This window comes from Gorilla gorilla, chromosome 8 (genome assembly GCF_029281585.2).
Source record: "Gorilla gorilla gorilla isolate KB3781 chromosome 8, NHGRI_mGorGor1-v2.1_pri, whole genome shotgun sequence".
NCBI lineage: Eukaryota > Metazoa > Chordata > Mammalia > Primates > Hominidae > Gorilla > Gorilla gorilla.
In genome coordinates, this window is record NC_073232.2 from 99,451,745 (window position 1) to 99,465,675 (window position 13,931).

Here is a 13,931-nt window from a genome sequence, read left to right on the forward strand (position 1 = left end):
CAAGTAGAGAAAAAGGGGAGAAGGTCATATTGCTAAAGCAATTGTGTTAAGCCCCATATTATTTTTACTTGTGGAAGAATGTGGCTGTGACCTATTATTCGACATTCAGCACATATAAGGTTTTAGGCCTTAGCTTTCAGTTCCTCAGATCATAGGAAATTAAAGGTTTAGGCTAACAAATCAGCTTACAGGCAATAACAGGAATCACTGACTATACTACTACTGACGGCTACAGTAAGATCTCTGATAAAAACATGTTAAGTGATGCTCACTCAAATCTGTAAAGGTGCAGAAATACTCCTCTCAAACACAGTAAAAATAAAAACAACCTAATTATCTTGTATGCCAATTAAATGAAATATGGTATACCTATGCAAAGTACTAAACAGCCATTAAAAAGGGTAACTTATATCCATGTAAATTACTTGGAATTATCATGAACATACATATGGAAAAAGGCAGGTTTCATACAGCATGTATAACATGTTCCCACTTATAATTTTTTTCTCTTCCCCTTTCTCTCTTCACCGCCATATATATAGTTTATAACTTTCTATATTATTTCAACTGTAAAATACAAACTCATTTTTACAAAATGAAAAACGCAACTTAAAAAATGGTTAAACTATTAGGCTGAGCACAGTGGCACACGCCTGTAATCCCAGCACCTTGGGAGGCTGAGGAGGGCGGATCACGAGGTCAGGAGTTTGAGACCAGCCTGACCAACATGGTGAAACCCTGCCTTTACTAAAAATACAAAAATCAGCCGGCCGTGGTGGCACATGTCTGTAATCCCAGCTACTCCGGAGGCTGAGGCAGGAGGATAGCTTGAATGGAGGTGGGGGGTGTTGCAGTGAGCCAAGATCGCGCCAGTGCACTCTAGCCTGGGCGACAGAGTAAGACTCTGTTTCAGAAAAAAAAAAAAAAAAAAAAAAGTTAAACTATTAAACTATTATGTCTCCCCATAAAATAATTAAAGTTCTTTCTAAGGGCTGTACCCAATTATTCCTATAAATTTTACTTTTTAGTCAACAGAATCAGTATATTGTAATGTTTTTCTATAACTCAGGGGCCCAAGGCCTAAATAATAAACTTTTTTGAACAAGCTGTGATGTAATGGATACAGGGCTAGTATAAGATAACTTTGAAATGGTCAAGGATCGCTTTTCATACCCTGACCCTCTCCACCTCCCACCTAATCTGTAACTCTATGTCTTAGCACCCTTCCCTTAGTCACCTTAAAAATCTCATGAAGTCAATGACAACAACAACAACAACAACAACAACAACAAAATCTTGTGAAGTCTAATCCCCACTGCACTTGGAAAGATTAATGCCATATTCTAGCCTCATCCACTGACAAAAGGGCTCTCTGGCGCTCTCCAGCTCCTATTTGCTCACTTTCCATTCCTTTAGTGACATACCTCTGCTGGAGGTCAGTACAACTTTGTTTAACCACTCCTTTTCTCCCAATGTACAAATGACAAATTGGTCCTGAATCTTTCTAGAGGTAACTACAAAAGTATTATGCTTGCTTTAGGATTAAATAAGCTTGTTACCTCAAACAATTCCAACTAGGCCGGGGCAGTGGCTTATGCCTGTAATCCCAGCACTTTGGGAGGCCGAGGCAGGAGGATGGCTTGAGTCCAGGAATTTGAGACAAGCCTGGGCAACATAGTGAGATCCTGTCTTGATTAAACAATACATTTAAAAAACAAAAAACTGGCTGGGCGCGGTGGCTCACGCCTGTAATCCCAGCACTTTGGGAGGCCGAGGTGGGCTGATCACGAGGTCAAGAGAGACAGACCATCCTGGCCAACGTGGTAAAACCCCGTCTCTACTAAAAATACAAAAATTAGCTGGGGGTGGAGGCACATGCCCATAGTCCCAGCTACTCGGGAGGCTGAGGAAGGAGAATTGCTTGAACCAGGGAGGCAGACGTTGCAGTGAGCCGAGATCACGCCACTGAGCTCCAGCCTGGTGACAGAGCGAGACTCTGTCTCAAAATCAAAAAAACAAAAAACAATTCCAATTGGAGAAGGGCTCTGGCAAGTGGCAAGTCTGAAACACATGGTTTGTAAATCAGAAACACGTAATGATAAAATCCTTCTCAAAAACAGTCTATACATGCTAAACGTGAAACAGCTTCTGCCATCCAAAACAAAATAACAAGGTATTAGTTATTAGGCTTATGAGTTTTCTACTCCATACAAAACTAATATATAGGGATGCACAGATTACAAGTAGTTCCTGAGGCCGGGTGCGGTGCTCATGCCTGTAATCCTAGCACTTTGGGAGGCCGAGGCGAGTGGATCACAAGGTCAGGAGATCGAGACCATCCTGGCTAACACAGTGAAACCCTGTCTCTACTAAAAATACAAAAAATTAGCCGGGCGTGGTGGCGGGCGCCTGTAGTCCCAGCTTCTTGGGAGGCTGAGGCAGGAGAATGGCGTGAACCCGGAAGGCGGAGCTTGCAGTGAGCTGAGATCGTGCCACTACACTCCAGCCTGGGTGACGCAGCAAGACTCTGTCTCAAAACAAAAACAAAAACAAAAACAAAAAACAAGTAGTTCCTGAATAACAGATATATTCTTTTTGTTTTTTTTTAATTTTTATGTTTTGAGAAGGAGTTACACTCTTGCTGCCCAGGCTGGAGTACAATGGCATGATCTCGGCTCACTGCAACCTCTGCCTTCCAGGTTCAAGCAATTCTCCTGCCTCAGCCTCCTGAGTAGCTGGGATTACAGGTACCTGCCTGGCTAATTTTTTTTTATTTTTAGTAGAGACGGGGTTTTACCATGTTGGCCAGGCTGGTCTCGAACTCCTGACCTCAGGTGATCCACCCGCCTCAGCCTCCCAAAGTGCTGGGATTACAGGCATGAGCCACCATGCTTGGCCTAACAGATAAATTCTTATATAGAGAACAGGTATGAGGCAGAAGTTAATCTTTTTTAAAAAAGCAACTTTTCTAACAGCATGTGACTATACAGTAGGAGATGAAAGGGTAATTTTGGTACACAGAGATATAAGGGGATGAGAAGGGTGGAGACATCAGGGTCCTGCAGAACTTAGGTGATATTTACACTCACACAAGAGAATGAACATTGACCTTTCAAAAGCTTTTCCAAAAGCAGAAGAGGAAGGAACACTCCTCAACTCATTCCATGAGGCTAGAATTGTCCTGATACAAAGACTAGACAAAGACATCATAAGAAAACTATAGACCAATGTCACTTACAATAGCATTAAAAGGAATAAAATATTTAGTTGTAAGACTTCTATGTAAGACTTCTACAACGAGAACTACAAAACATCATTGAAAGAAATCAAGAGACCTAAATAAATGGAAAGACATCTCATATTCAGCATTGGAAGGCTTAATATGGTTAAGATGGCAATACTGGTCAGGTGCAGTGGCTCATGCCTATAATCCCAGAATTTTGGGAAGCTGAGGTGGGAAGACTGCTTGAGCTCAGGAGTTTGAGACCAGTCTGGGATACGTGATGAGACCTTGTCTCCACAAAAAATTAAAAAATTAGCTAGGCACAGTTGCACACCCCTGTGGTTCTAGCTACTTGGGAGGGTGAGGTGAGAGGATTGCTTGAGCCCAGGAGGTCAAGGTTGCAGTGACTGCTGTCTGGTACTCCAGCCTGGGTGAAAGGACAAAACCTTTTTGGGGAGGGTGGGGAAGATGGCAATACTCCACAAATTAGTTTACAGATTCAATGAAATTCCTGTAAAAATCCCAGCCTCTTTTTTTCTTTTGTTTTGCAGAAATTTACAAGCTGATGTTAAACACACATGTGACAGGATCAGGGTTCAGGCTCAGGTCTGAGCCTCAATCTGACACTCTCTGTGGAATGGGCAGTCAGGAAATAACAGATAAATAACATCAAATTTGAAGGTTTGTCGAGGAGTGAGAGAAAAAACTCCCTTTGCCTACCTCCTAGGCTTCAAAGCTTTCTGGGCCAAGATGTCAATTTAACTGCATCCTGGGTCAATGAGGCTTTTGCACATTAAGCAAATGAATCAAATTACTAGAGTTTAAGCTGTGTTTTCTTTCAGTATTCCAATGAATCACTTTTTGACCTTTGGAATTATTAGGTACTTGTCAAGTCTGATAAAATTAAGCTGGAGATACTGCAGATATGGGCAATAAATATGACTGAATAAAGTCTGAAACCATTCAAGACTATAAAATGTGTTTGAGATTTAGGGGAAGAGGAAAGACCTTTTAAAAATTATGAAGGCTATTAACAGGCTGAAGATGACTTCAATTCACCATATCTCAGAATCAGTAGGCACTCCTATAAAAGTGTGAGTGAGATAGTTAACTCATGTTAACTTACGTTAACAGGCTCCATGTAAGGATGCACAAGTTCACAGTAGTGCTGGGTATGCGGCACGTCAAAGGCCCAAATGCCTTTTATTATGAAAGACAGGCCAAATCTAGTCAAGTTTTAGAGTTACCTATACTTACTGTATTTCTATATTAGGTTATTTCATGATATTTATTTCATGACTTTTTTTTCCTAAAAATGAATCTGAATAGCTTTATTTCGTTTCTCTTTCTTCTTGAGATGTGGTCTCGTTTTGTCGCTCAGGCCAGAGTGTGGCAGGCCAGAGTGCAGTGGCACAATCACAGCTCACTGCAGCCTCAACCCCCCAGGCTTAAGGGATCCTCCCATCTTAGTAGTTGGGACCACAGGCATGCACCATCACGCTTGGATAATGTTTTCATTTTTTGTAGAGATGGGGTCTTGCTATATTGCCCAGGGTGGTCTCGAACTTCCGGGCTCAAGTGATCCTCCCACCTCAGCCTCCAAAAATGCTGGGATTACAAGCACCAGCCACCATGCCCAGCCTTTATAGTTTAATTTCATGGGAACTTGTGGGGGAAATGCTAAGAAAGGAAAGTAGAGAAAAATACACTTTATTTTCTATTTAAGTAGACCTTATTTTGTTTAACTATACTGATATTGATAGGGCAAGTATTCTATTATTAAGTAACAATTAACATTCTTTTTTTTTTTTTTTTTTTGAGACGGAGTCTCGCTCTGTTGCCCAGGCTGGGGTGTAGTGGCGTGATCTTGGCTCACTGCAAGCTCCGCTTCCCAGGTTCACACCATTCTCCTGTCTCAGCCTCCTGAGTAGCCGGGACTACAGGCACTCACGACCACGCCTGGCAAATTTTTTGTGTTTTTAGTAGAGATGGGGTTCCTACTAAACCCCGTTAGCCAGAATGGTCTCGATCTGACCTCGTGATCCACCTGCCTCGGCCTCTCAAAGTGCTGGGATTACAGGTGTGAGCCACCACGCCCGGCAGTAACTATTAACATTCTATTAACTATACTGATAGGGCAAGCATTCTATTAAGTAGTTATGCATATTCTATTCAAACAAATTAGAAGCCTTCTAGATAAAAAAAAAATAGGTTTAAACTGCTTGAAAATTAAAGGGTACATGACAAATACATATCATAAAAAGAATATTCAGATTGTGCACAAAGAAAATATAAACACAGATAATAGTAAGATACAAAAACATCAAGCAAACAAAGATTAGTATCTTCAGAAATGTTGTATGTTTGGCAAAAGCTCCTATAACAAATAGTAGGAGGCCGGGCACAGTGGCTCCTATCTGTAATACCAGCAGTTTGGGAGTCCGAGGTGGGTGGATCACCTGATGTCAGGAGTTCAAGCCCAGCCTGACCAACATGGCAAAACCCCATCTCTAGTAAAAATACAAAAATCAGCTGGGTGTGGTGGCACATGCCTGTAATCTCAGCTACTTGGGAGGCTGAGACAAGAGAATTGCTTGAACCCAGGAGGCGGACGAGATCGCACCACTGCACTCTAGTCTGGGCAACAGAGTGAGACTCCGTCTCAAAAAAAAAAAAAAAATTTTTAGATGTTCCCACTTTATACCAAAAACTATGTGGCTACACATACCAATAAAGCCCTTTTTTGCTAGCTCCATGGTGAACCTCCTTGTGATCTTTTCCAATTCATTATCCTGTAAAATAAGAAAACAACAAAAACAAAAGAAAAAATTGATATAAAAATCACTTGAGATTATAGCTTAGCATCTTATTTTCTATTTATAGTACATTTTCATATGTCTTCTCATGTAATCCTTAGAACAACTCATAAAGTAGGCATTGCCATTTTAAAGGTGAGAAAATAAGGGATCAAAAAAGTAGGTTATAAAAACAAGATAGTAGAACTAGGGCTCAAATTCCCATTCTATTAATTCCCCACTGAAAAATACACTAAATCTTAATTAATTTAAATATAATTATATTCCATTTAAATGGTGAATTTTAAAGAGAATAAAAATTATGCATTTATGTTTGTATATAGATAATTTAGTATTATGTAAAGCATTGTGACAATCAGTTTGAATTAACTTGGAACTGACTGGATAAAAAGTAAGGTTTTTATAGTCTTAGTTAAGATATGTGTCACTAGAATGAGATCCTGACATAAAAACTTCAGATCACAGTAATACTTTTTTCTTTTTGAGACAGAGTCTTGCTCTGTTACCCAGGCTGGAGTGCAGCGGTGAAATCTCGGCCAACCTCTGCCTCCTGGGTTCAAGCAATTCTCATGCCTGAGCCTCCCGAGTAGCTGGGATTACAGGTGTGCACCACTATGCCTGGCTAATCAGATCACAGTATTTCTTAAATATGGGTATAAGTGTCTAAGTGAAGACATTATATAAATATGGGTATAAGTATACAAGTGAAGATATTAATTACGTTTTAACTAAGAAAATAATAAAACAAAAAGCAAAAAAGTAAAACAAAAGACTCATAAAAACAAAACCAAACGAAACAGAAAATGATAAAGGATATAGATATTAAGTAGGTGATCTTTATATGGCAAAACACTCTATGAGTTAATTCTTTACATTTTTCTATTCCATTTGAAAAGCAATGGGGACTACTGATCTCACTGATATGGGGGATACAGAGAAGCCCAGTAATTTCAAGTCCTTCATAAATGCACTGTGTGCACAAATGTCACTTTGAGGCCGGGTGCGGTGGCTCATGCCTGCAATCCTAGCACTCTGGGAGGCCAAGGCAGGTGGATCACCTGAGGTCAGGAGTTCAAGAACAGCCTGGCCAACATGGTGAAATCCCCTCTCTACTAAAAATACAAAAATTAGTCGGGCATGGTGGCGTGCACCTGTAATCCCAGTTACTGGATCAAGGAGAACTGCTTGAACCCGGGAGGCGGAGGTTGCAGTGAGCCAAGATTGCGCCATTGTACTCCAGCCTGAACAACAGAGGAAGACTCTGTCTCAGAAAAACAAAAACAACAACAACAATAAAAAACAAATATCACTTTCATACTTACGGTATAGTTCTTGGGATTGATCTTAACACCAGCTTTAGCACCCCCAAACGGCACATCTGAAAGAGAAGGCTGATGGTTGCTATTCCATACAAACGTTAAAAAAGTAAAATGACAGAAAGCACCACACAATATTAGAGAAACGTGATGCTTTAAGCTTGAATTTCTGAAAATTCAAGAAATAAACCTACCATCATTTTCTAAACTGTACTTTAAACAACATTTTGTTGAACAGAAATTGTTCAATAAAATTGGCTAGCCAAGTTCTAATATATATTTAATCAGTGCTCTTTACCACTTCTAAAAGATAATAGCTTATTTACTATCCTTCTACTATAATTTGGTCTTATTTACAGAATGTGTTGAGGAATTGAAAACAAAGATCTAGACTTAAAATCCAATTATCTCCTATTTTAAAAAATCCCCCATGTAAAAAAAATGGCTATATCTTAATTTAGACTAATTGAAAAATGACGCAGGTCTTAAAGATTACAACTTGAAAAAAAATCAGTTCTGATAAGGTATATTTCTACAGCATCTTAACAGTAACATGTGTGTAAACATATTTCCCCAGAGTTCTCATTAGGCAGCAAGAAAGGCGATCACTTACCAACCACTGCACACTTGTATGTCATCAGAGAAGCCAAAGCTTTTACTTCATCTACACTCACATCAGTGCTGTAACGGATACCTGGTGGTGTTTTTTAAAAAAATGTGTTGGGGTGGGTGAGAAAGAAGGGGTTATATTTAGAACAAACTTAAGTAAGCTTCAAAAAAGAAAGCTACAAATTGAAAATATCCACTTTTTACATTTTACATCCAAGCTATGTCCAAAAACACTTGAAGCAGCTTGTACATCAGAACACCATGAAAAATGAATATAAAACATTAAAAAAAGCTGCTAATAACAGTAATTATGATTTCACAAGACAAAAATCACCCTGCAATGAATTTCTGTACACTTTCCAGAAGGCTTTTTTATGTTCCTTTTACCTTTGGTTTGGGTGACCTGGTTGCAGGGAGTTCAAGAATTCAGGTTGCTTTTTTTTAGGGGGGTAGGGGTGGGAAACAGGGTCTTGCTCTGTTGCTCAGGCTGAGTGTAGTGGCACAGACACGGCTTACTGTAGCCTCAACCTCCTAGGCTCAGGTAATCCTCCCACCTCAGCCTCCTGAGTAGCTGGGACCACAAGTGCACACCACCATGCCCAGCTAATTTTTGAATTTTTTGTAGAGACAGGATCTCACCATGTTGCTCAGGCTGGTCTCAAACTCCTGGGCTCAAGTGATCCTCCCACCTTGGCTTCCCAAAGCGCTGGGATTACAGGCATGAGCCACTATGCCTGGCAAGAATTCTGCTTTCTGATAATTCACAAACATGGGCAATGAATGGTCACCAGGTTCAAAATACCGTATGTCTAAACGGAGGTTTTGGCTTCAAATGGGTATATTGAAAGAGATGCTTACCTGTTATTCTCCTCACCCACTGCCAACCTCTTTCAATCTGAAAATGAGAAAGCCATTTTCCCTTCCTGAGGTTGAGTGATTCCCTTCACCACTTCTGCAAAGAGGGCAGGTAGCCAAGCAGACAGGTACTACTGCCCCTGTATCTAGTAGCCATTACTTGTTGGTATAGGGTATACAGGAAGTGGGGATGCCCACCGCTTTGGCTTTGGGGGTCTTGGTCAATTACTCTTCGAAGTTTTGGAGTGCTAAGCCACCTTTCTTTCTCTATAATCCATTGCTTCTCAATCCCAAGGAGGAAAGTCTGAGTGGGGTTGATGTTTGACTGCACAGTGCTTGGGGCACTGGGTGTTTGTGTGTGAAGGATACCCATAAGAAGCTGCAGCATTTTTTCTACCCTCCCACTCCCAACAGATTCAGCCCCTCTCGAGGGGCTGGGTACGATTTCCACTGGGAGTCACAAGTAAGTAATGGGAGCCCCAGGGAGAGCTCTTTTAAAGAATTTTTGAGAATAAAAGTTTTTTTTTTTTTTTTTTTTTTTTTTTTTTTTTTTTTTTTTTTTTTTTTATTGATCATTCTTGGGTGTTTCTCGCAGAGGGGGATTTGGTAGGGTTACAGGACAATAGTGGAGGGAAGGTCAGCAGATAAGCAAGTGAACAAAGTTCTCTGGTTTTCCTAGGCAGAGGACCCTGCGGCCTTCCGCAGTGTTTGTGTCCCTGGGTACTTGAGATTAGGGAGTGGTGATGGCTCTTAACGAGCATGCTGCCTTCAAGCATCTGTTTAACAAAGCACATCTTGCACTGCCCTTAATCCATTCAACCCTGAGTGGATACAGCACATGTTTCAGAGAGCACAGGGTTGGGGGTAGGGTCACAGATCAACAGGATCCCAAGGCAGAAGAATTTTTTCTTAGTACAGAACAAAATGAAAAGTCTCCCATGTCTACCTCTTTCTACACAGACACGGCAACCATCCGATTTCTCAATCTTTTCCCCACCTTTCCCCCCTTTCCATTCCACAAAACCGCCATTGTCATCATGACCCGTTCTCAATGAGCTGTTGGGTACACCTCCAAGCCGGGGTGGTGGCCGGGCAGAGGGGCTCCTCACTTCCCAGTAGGGGCGGCCGGGCAGAGGTGCCCCTCACCTCCCGGACGGGGCGGCTGGCCGGGCAGGGGGCTGACCCCCCCCACCTCCCTCCTGGTCGGGGCGGCTGGCCGGGCAGAGGGGCTCCTCACTTCCCAGTAGGGGCGGCCGGGCAGAGGCGCCCCTCACCTCCCGGATGGGGCGGCTGGCCAGGCGGGGGGCCGAACCCCCACCTCCCTCCCGGACAGGGCGGCAGGCTGGGCGGTGGGCTGACCCCCCCACCTCCCTCCCGGACAGGGCGGCTGGCCAGGCGGGGGGCTGACCCTCCACCTCCCTCCCGGACAGGGCGGCAGGCTGGGCGGTGGGCTGACCCCCCCACCTCCCTCCCGGACGGGGCGGCTGGCCGGGCTGAGGGGCTCCTCACTTCCCAGTAGGGGCGGCCGGGCAGAGGCGCCCCTCACCTCCCGGACGGGGCGGCTGGCCGGGCAGAGGGCTGACCCCCCCACCTCCCTCCCGGACGGGGCGGCTGGCCGGGCGGGGGGGCTCCTCACTTCCCAGTAGGGGCGGCCGGGCAGAGGTGCCCCTCACCTCCCGGACGGGGCGGCTGGCCAGGCGGGGGGCTGACCCCCCCACCTCCCTCCCGGACGGGGCGGCTGGCCGGGCGGGGGGTTGACCCCCCCACCTCCCTTCCGGACGGGGTGGCTGGCCGGGCGGGGGGCTGACCCCCCCACCTCCCTCCCGGACAGAGCGGCTGGCCGGGCAGAGGGGCTCCTCACTTCCCAGTAGGGGCGGCCGGGCAGAGGCGCCCCTCACCTCTCGGACCGGGTGGCCGGCCAGGCGGGGGGCCGAACCCCCACCTCCCTCCCGGACAGGGCGGCAGGCTGGGCGGTGGGCTAACCCCCCCACCTCCCTCCCGGACGGGGCGGCTGGCCGGGCGGGGGACTGACCCCCCCCACCTCCCTCCTGGACGGGTTGGCTGGCCGGGCGGGGGGCTGACCCCCCCACCTCCCTCCCGGACGGAGCGGCTGGCTGGGCGGGGGGCTGGCCCCCCCATCTCCCTCCCGGACGGAGCGGCTGGCCGGGCAGAGGGGCTCCTCACTTCCCAGTAGGGGTGGCCGGGCAGAGGCGCCCCTCACCTCCCGGACAGGGTGGCTGGCCGGGCGGGGGGCTGATCCCTCCACCTCCCTCCTGGACGGGGTGGCTGGCCGGGTGGGGGGCTGACCCCCCCACCTCCCTCCCGGACGAGGTGGCTGCCGGGCGGAGACGCTCCTCACTTCCCAGACGGGGTGGCTGCTGGGCGGAGGGGCTCCTCACTTCTCGGGCGGGGCGGCTGCCGGGTGGAGGGGCTCCTCACTTCTCAGACGGGGCGGTTGCCAGGCAGAGGGTCTCCTCACTTCTCAGACGGGGCGGCCGGGCAGAGACGCTCCTCACATCCCGGACGGGGCGGCAGGGCAGAGGTGCTCCCCACATCTCAGACGATGGGCGGCCGGGCAGAGACGCTCCTCACTTCCCAGATGTGATGGCGGCTGGGAAGAGGTGCTCCCCACATCTCAGACGATGGGCGGCCGGGCAGAGACGCTCCTCACTTCCCAGATGTGATGGCGGCCGGGAAGAGGCGCTCCTTGTTTCCTAGATGGGATGGCGGCCGGGCAGAGACGCTCCTCACTTTCCAGACTGGGCAGCCAGGCAGAGGGGCTCCTCACATCCCGGACGATGGGCGGCCAGGCGGAGACGCTCCTCACTTCCCAGACGGGGCGGCAGCCGGGCAGAGGCTGCAATCTCGGCACTTTGGGAGGCCAAGGCAGGCGGCTGGGAGGTGGTTGTAGCGGGCCGAGATCACGCCACTGCACTCCAGCCTGGGCACCATTGAGCACTGAGTTAACCAGACTCTGTCTGCAATCCCGGCACCTCGGGAGGCCGAGGATGGCAGATCACTCGCGGTTAGGAGCTGGAGACCAGCCCAGCCAACACAGCGAAACCCTGTCTCCACCAAAAAAATACGAAAACCAGTCAGGCGGGGCGGCGCGTGCCTGCAATCGCAGGCACTCGGCAGGCTGAGGCAGGAGAATCAGGCAGGGAGGTTGCAGTGAGCTGAGATGGCAGCAGTACCGTCCAGCTTCGGCTTGGCAGCAGTACCGTCCAGCTTCGGCTCAGCATCAGAGGGAGACCGTGGAAAGAGGGGAGAGGGGAGAGGGGAGAGGCGAGAGGGGAGAGGGGAGAGGGAAGAGGGAGAGGGAGAGGGAGAGGGAGAGGGAGAGCCGTATATGTTTTTAAGAGAATAAAAGTTTTTCAGATAGAAAATATACAATATCTCATGGACTGGCAGTTTGAGAGAACTTCCCTAGTCAATTTTAAAAGCTAGCTTTTTTACATGTTTCTGAAAACATCAATCTTAATATTGATAATGTTTTAAGATAATTTATTTATTGTACACATGACCATAAAGAGCATATTCTAAGCTGAACATGCTTATTTGGTCTACTGTACAAACAAATCATATTTAGAGGAGTATGTGCTTAGAACTGTATCTTGTGTATAACTGATTCTCAAATTGTGAAATAAATGTAGTCATTATTAAACTTTTAGAATGCAAAATTACAGGTAATTTTTCCAGCACACAGCAGATATCTGTATAGCTCACTCCCCCATTTCATTCAGGTCTCTGTTAAAAACTTCATTCTGAGAGGCTCTCCCTGACCACTGTATTTAAAAGAGCACCTCTTCCTCACTCCCACTTTCCTGCCTCTCCTACCTTACTTGTTTCTTCATATCGTTTATTATTACTGACTTTGCATTATACATGTGTTTATTATCTGGCTTCCCTACCTGGCAAGTTAGCACCACGAGGGCAGACTTTGTTATGTTCACTGCTTTAATTCCCGGTTCCTAACAGAAAATGGCATATATTAGGCACTCAAATACATGCCGAATTAATATACGAATATTCTGACTCTTAAAATTTAAAAAAGAAAGAAAAGCTATGGCCACAAAAAATTTTGACATACATGTTAAATTTTAAATAACTTACCATAAGCCTCCATACATATCATGAAAGGACTCAAAGTATACAAAACTGGGAATGGGGGTGACGGGGAGATGATGGTCAAAGGGTACAAAGCCTCAATTAGACAGAAGGAATAAGTTTCTTTGAGATAGATTGCACAGCATGGTGAATACAGTAAATAATAATAGATTATACATTTGGCCCAACATGGTAGTTCATGCTTGTAATCCCAACACTGGAAGGCTGAGGTGGGAGGATCACTTAAACTCAGGAGTTTGAAACCAGCCTGGCCAACATACTGAGACCTCATTTCTACAACAACAACAAGAAGTACTGCACATTTCAAAATCACTGAGTAAATTTCAGATGTTTTCACCAGAAAAAATGATAATTATTTGCAATTGTTTCCAGTGGTGAACAGGTTAATCAGCTTGACTTAATTATGCAATGTTGTATTCATAAATCATAAAATTACTTTGTACCTCATAAATATATATATCTACAATTTGTCAATTTACAATTTAAAAAATAAAAAATTTAAAAAGAATTTCCAGTCAGATAAAGCCCACAAAAAAGGAAAAAAAAACCTGTAAATAATATTAAGATGAATCATTTGTATCTTAAAAAAAAAAAAAAATTGAGTTGGGCATGGGGGCATGTGCGTGTAGTCGAAGATGCTCAGGAGGCTGGGGCAGGAGAGTCACTTGAGCCCAGGAGTTGCAGGCTGCAGTGAGCTACGCTCAGGTCACTGCACTAAACCCCAGCAACAGAGCCAGACCTTTTCTCAAAGAAAAAAGAAAAAAGAAAAAAAAATTGTTTAAACACTAAAATGTGCTTTTCAAATTATTCAAAATGCTTCTAAGTAATACCACATATTATTTAATGATAACTACACTAAGCCAGGGAAATGGTAAGGCGCTGTACCCAGGCGACCCAGCCTGCACCATCTGCTTGCATGGAGGGGTGCTAATGCCACTCTCCTAGGATGGGTGTCACGACTGTGAGGAACATCGCACATGGGGA

General features: G+C 45.4%; 1 protein-coding gene across 1 annotated transcript in view; it reads right to left on the reverse strand.

The window, feature by feature from the left end:
- GLUD1 (glutamate dehydrogenase 1) overlaps window positions 1–13,931 on the reverse strand; it is a 45,194-nt gene that overhangs the window by 17,995 nt on the left and 13,268 nt on the right. Inside the window, exons 2-4 of the mRNA XM_019034758.4 lie at window positions 7,969–8,049; window positions 7,362–7,417; window positions 5,952–6,015 (exon numbers count right to left, since the gene is read on the reverse strand). Of these exons, the coding sequence (XP_018890303.2) occupies window positions 5,952–6,015; window positions 7,362–7,417; window positions 7,969–8,049 (201 nt within the window). The remainder of the gene's footprint in view (window positions 1–5,951; window positions 6,016–7,361; window positions 7,418–7,968; window positions 8,050–13,931) is intronic.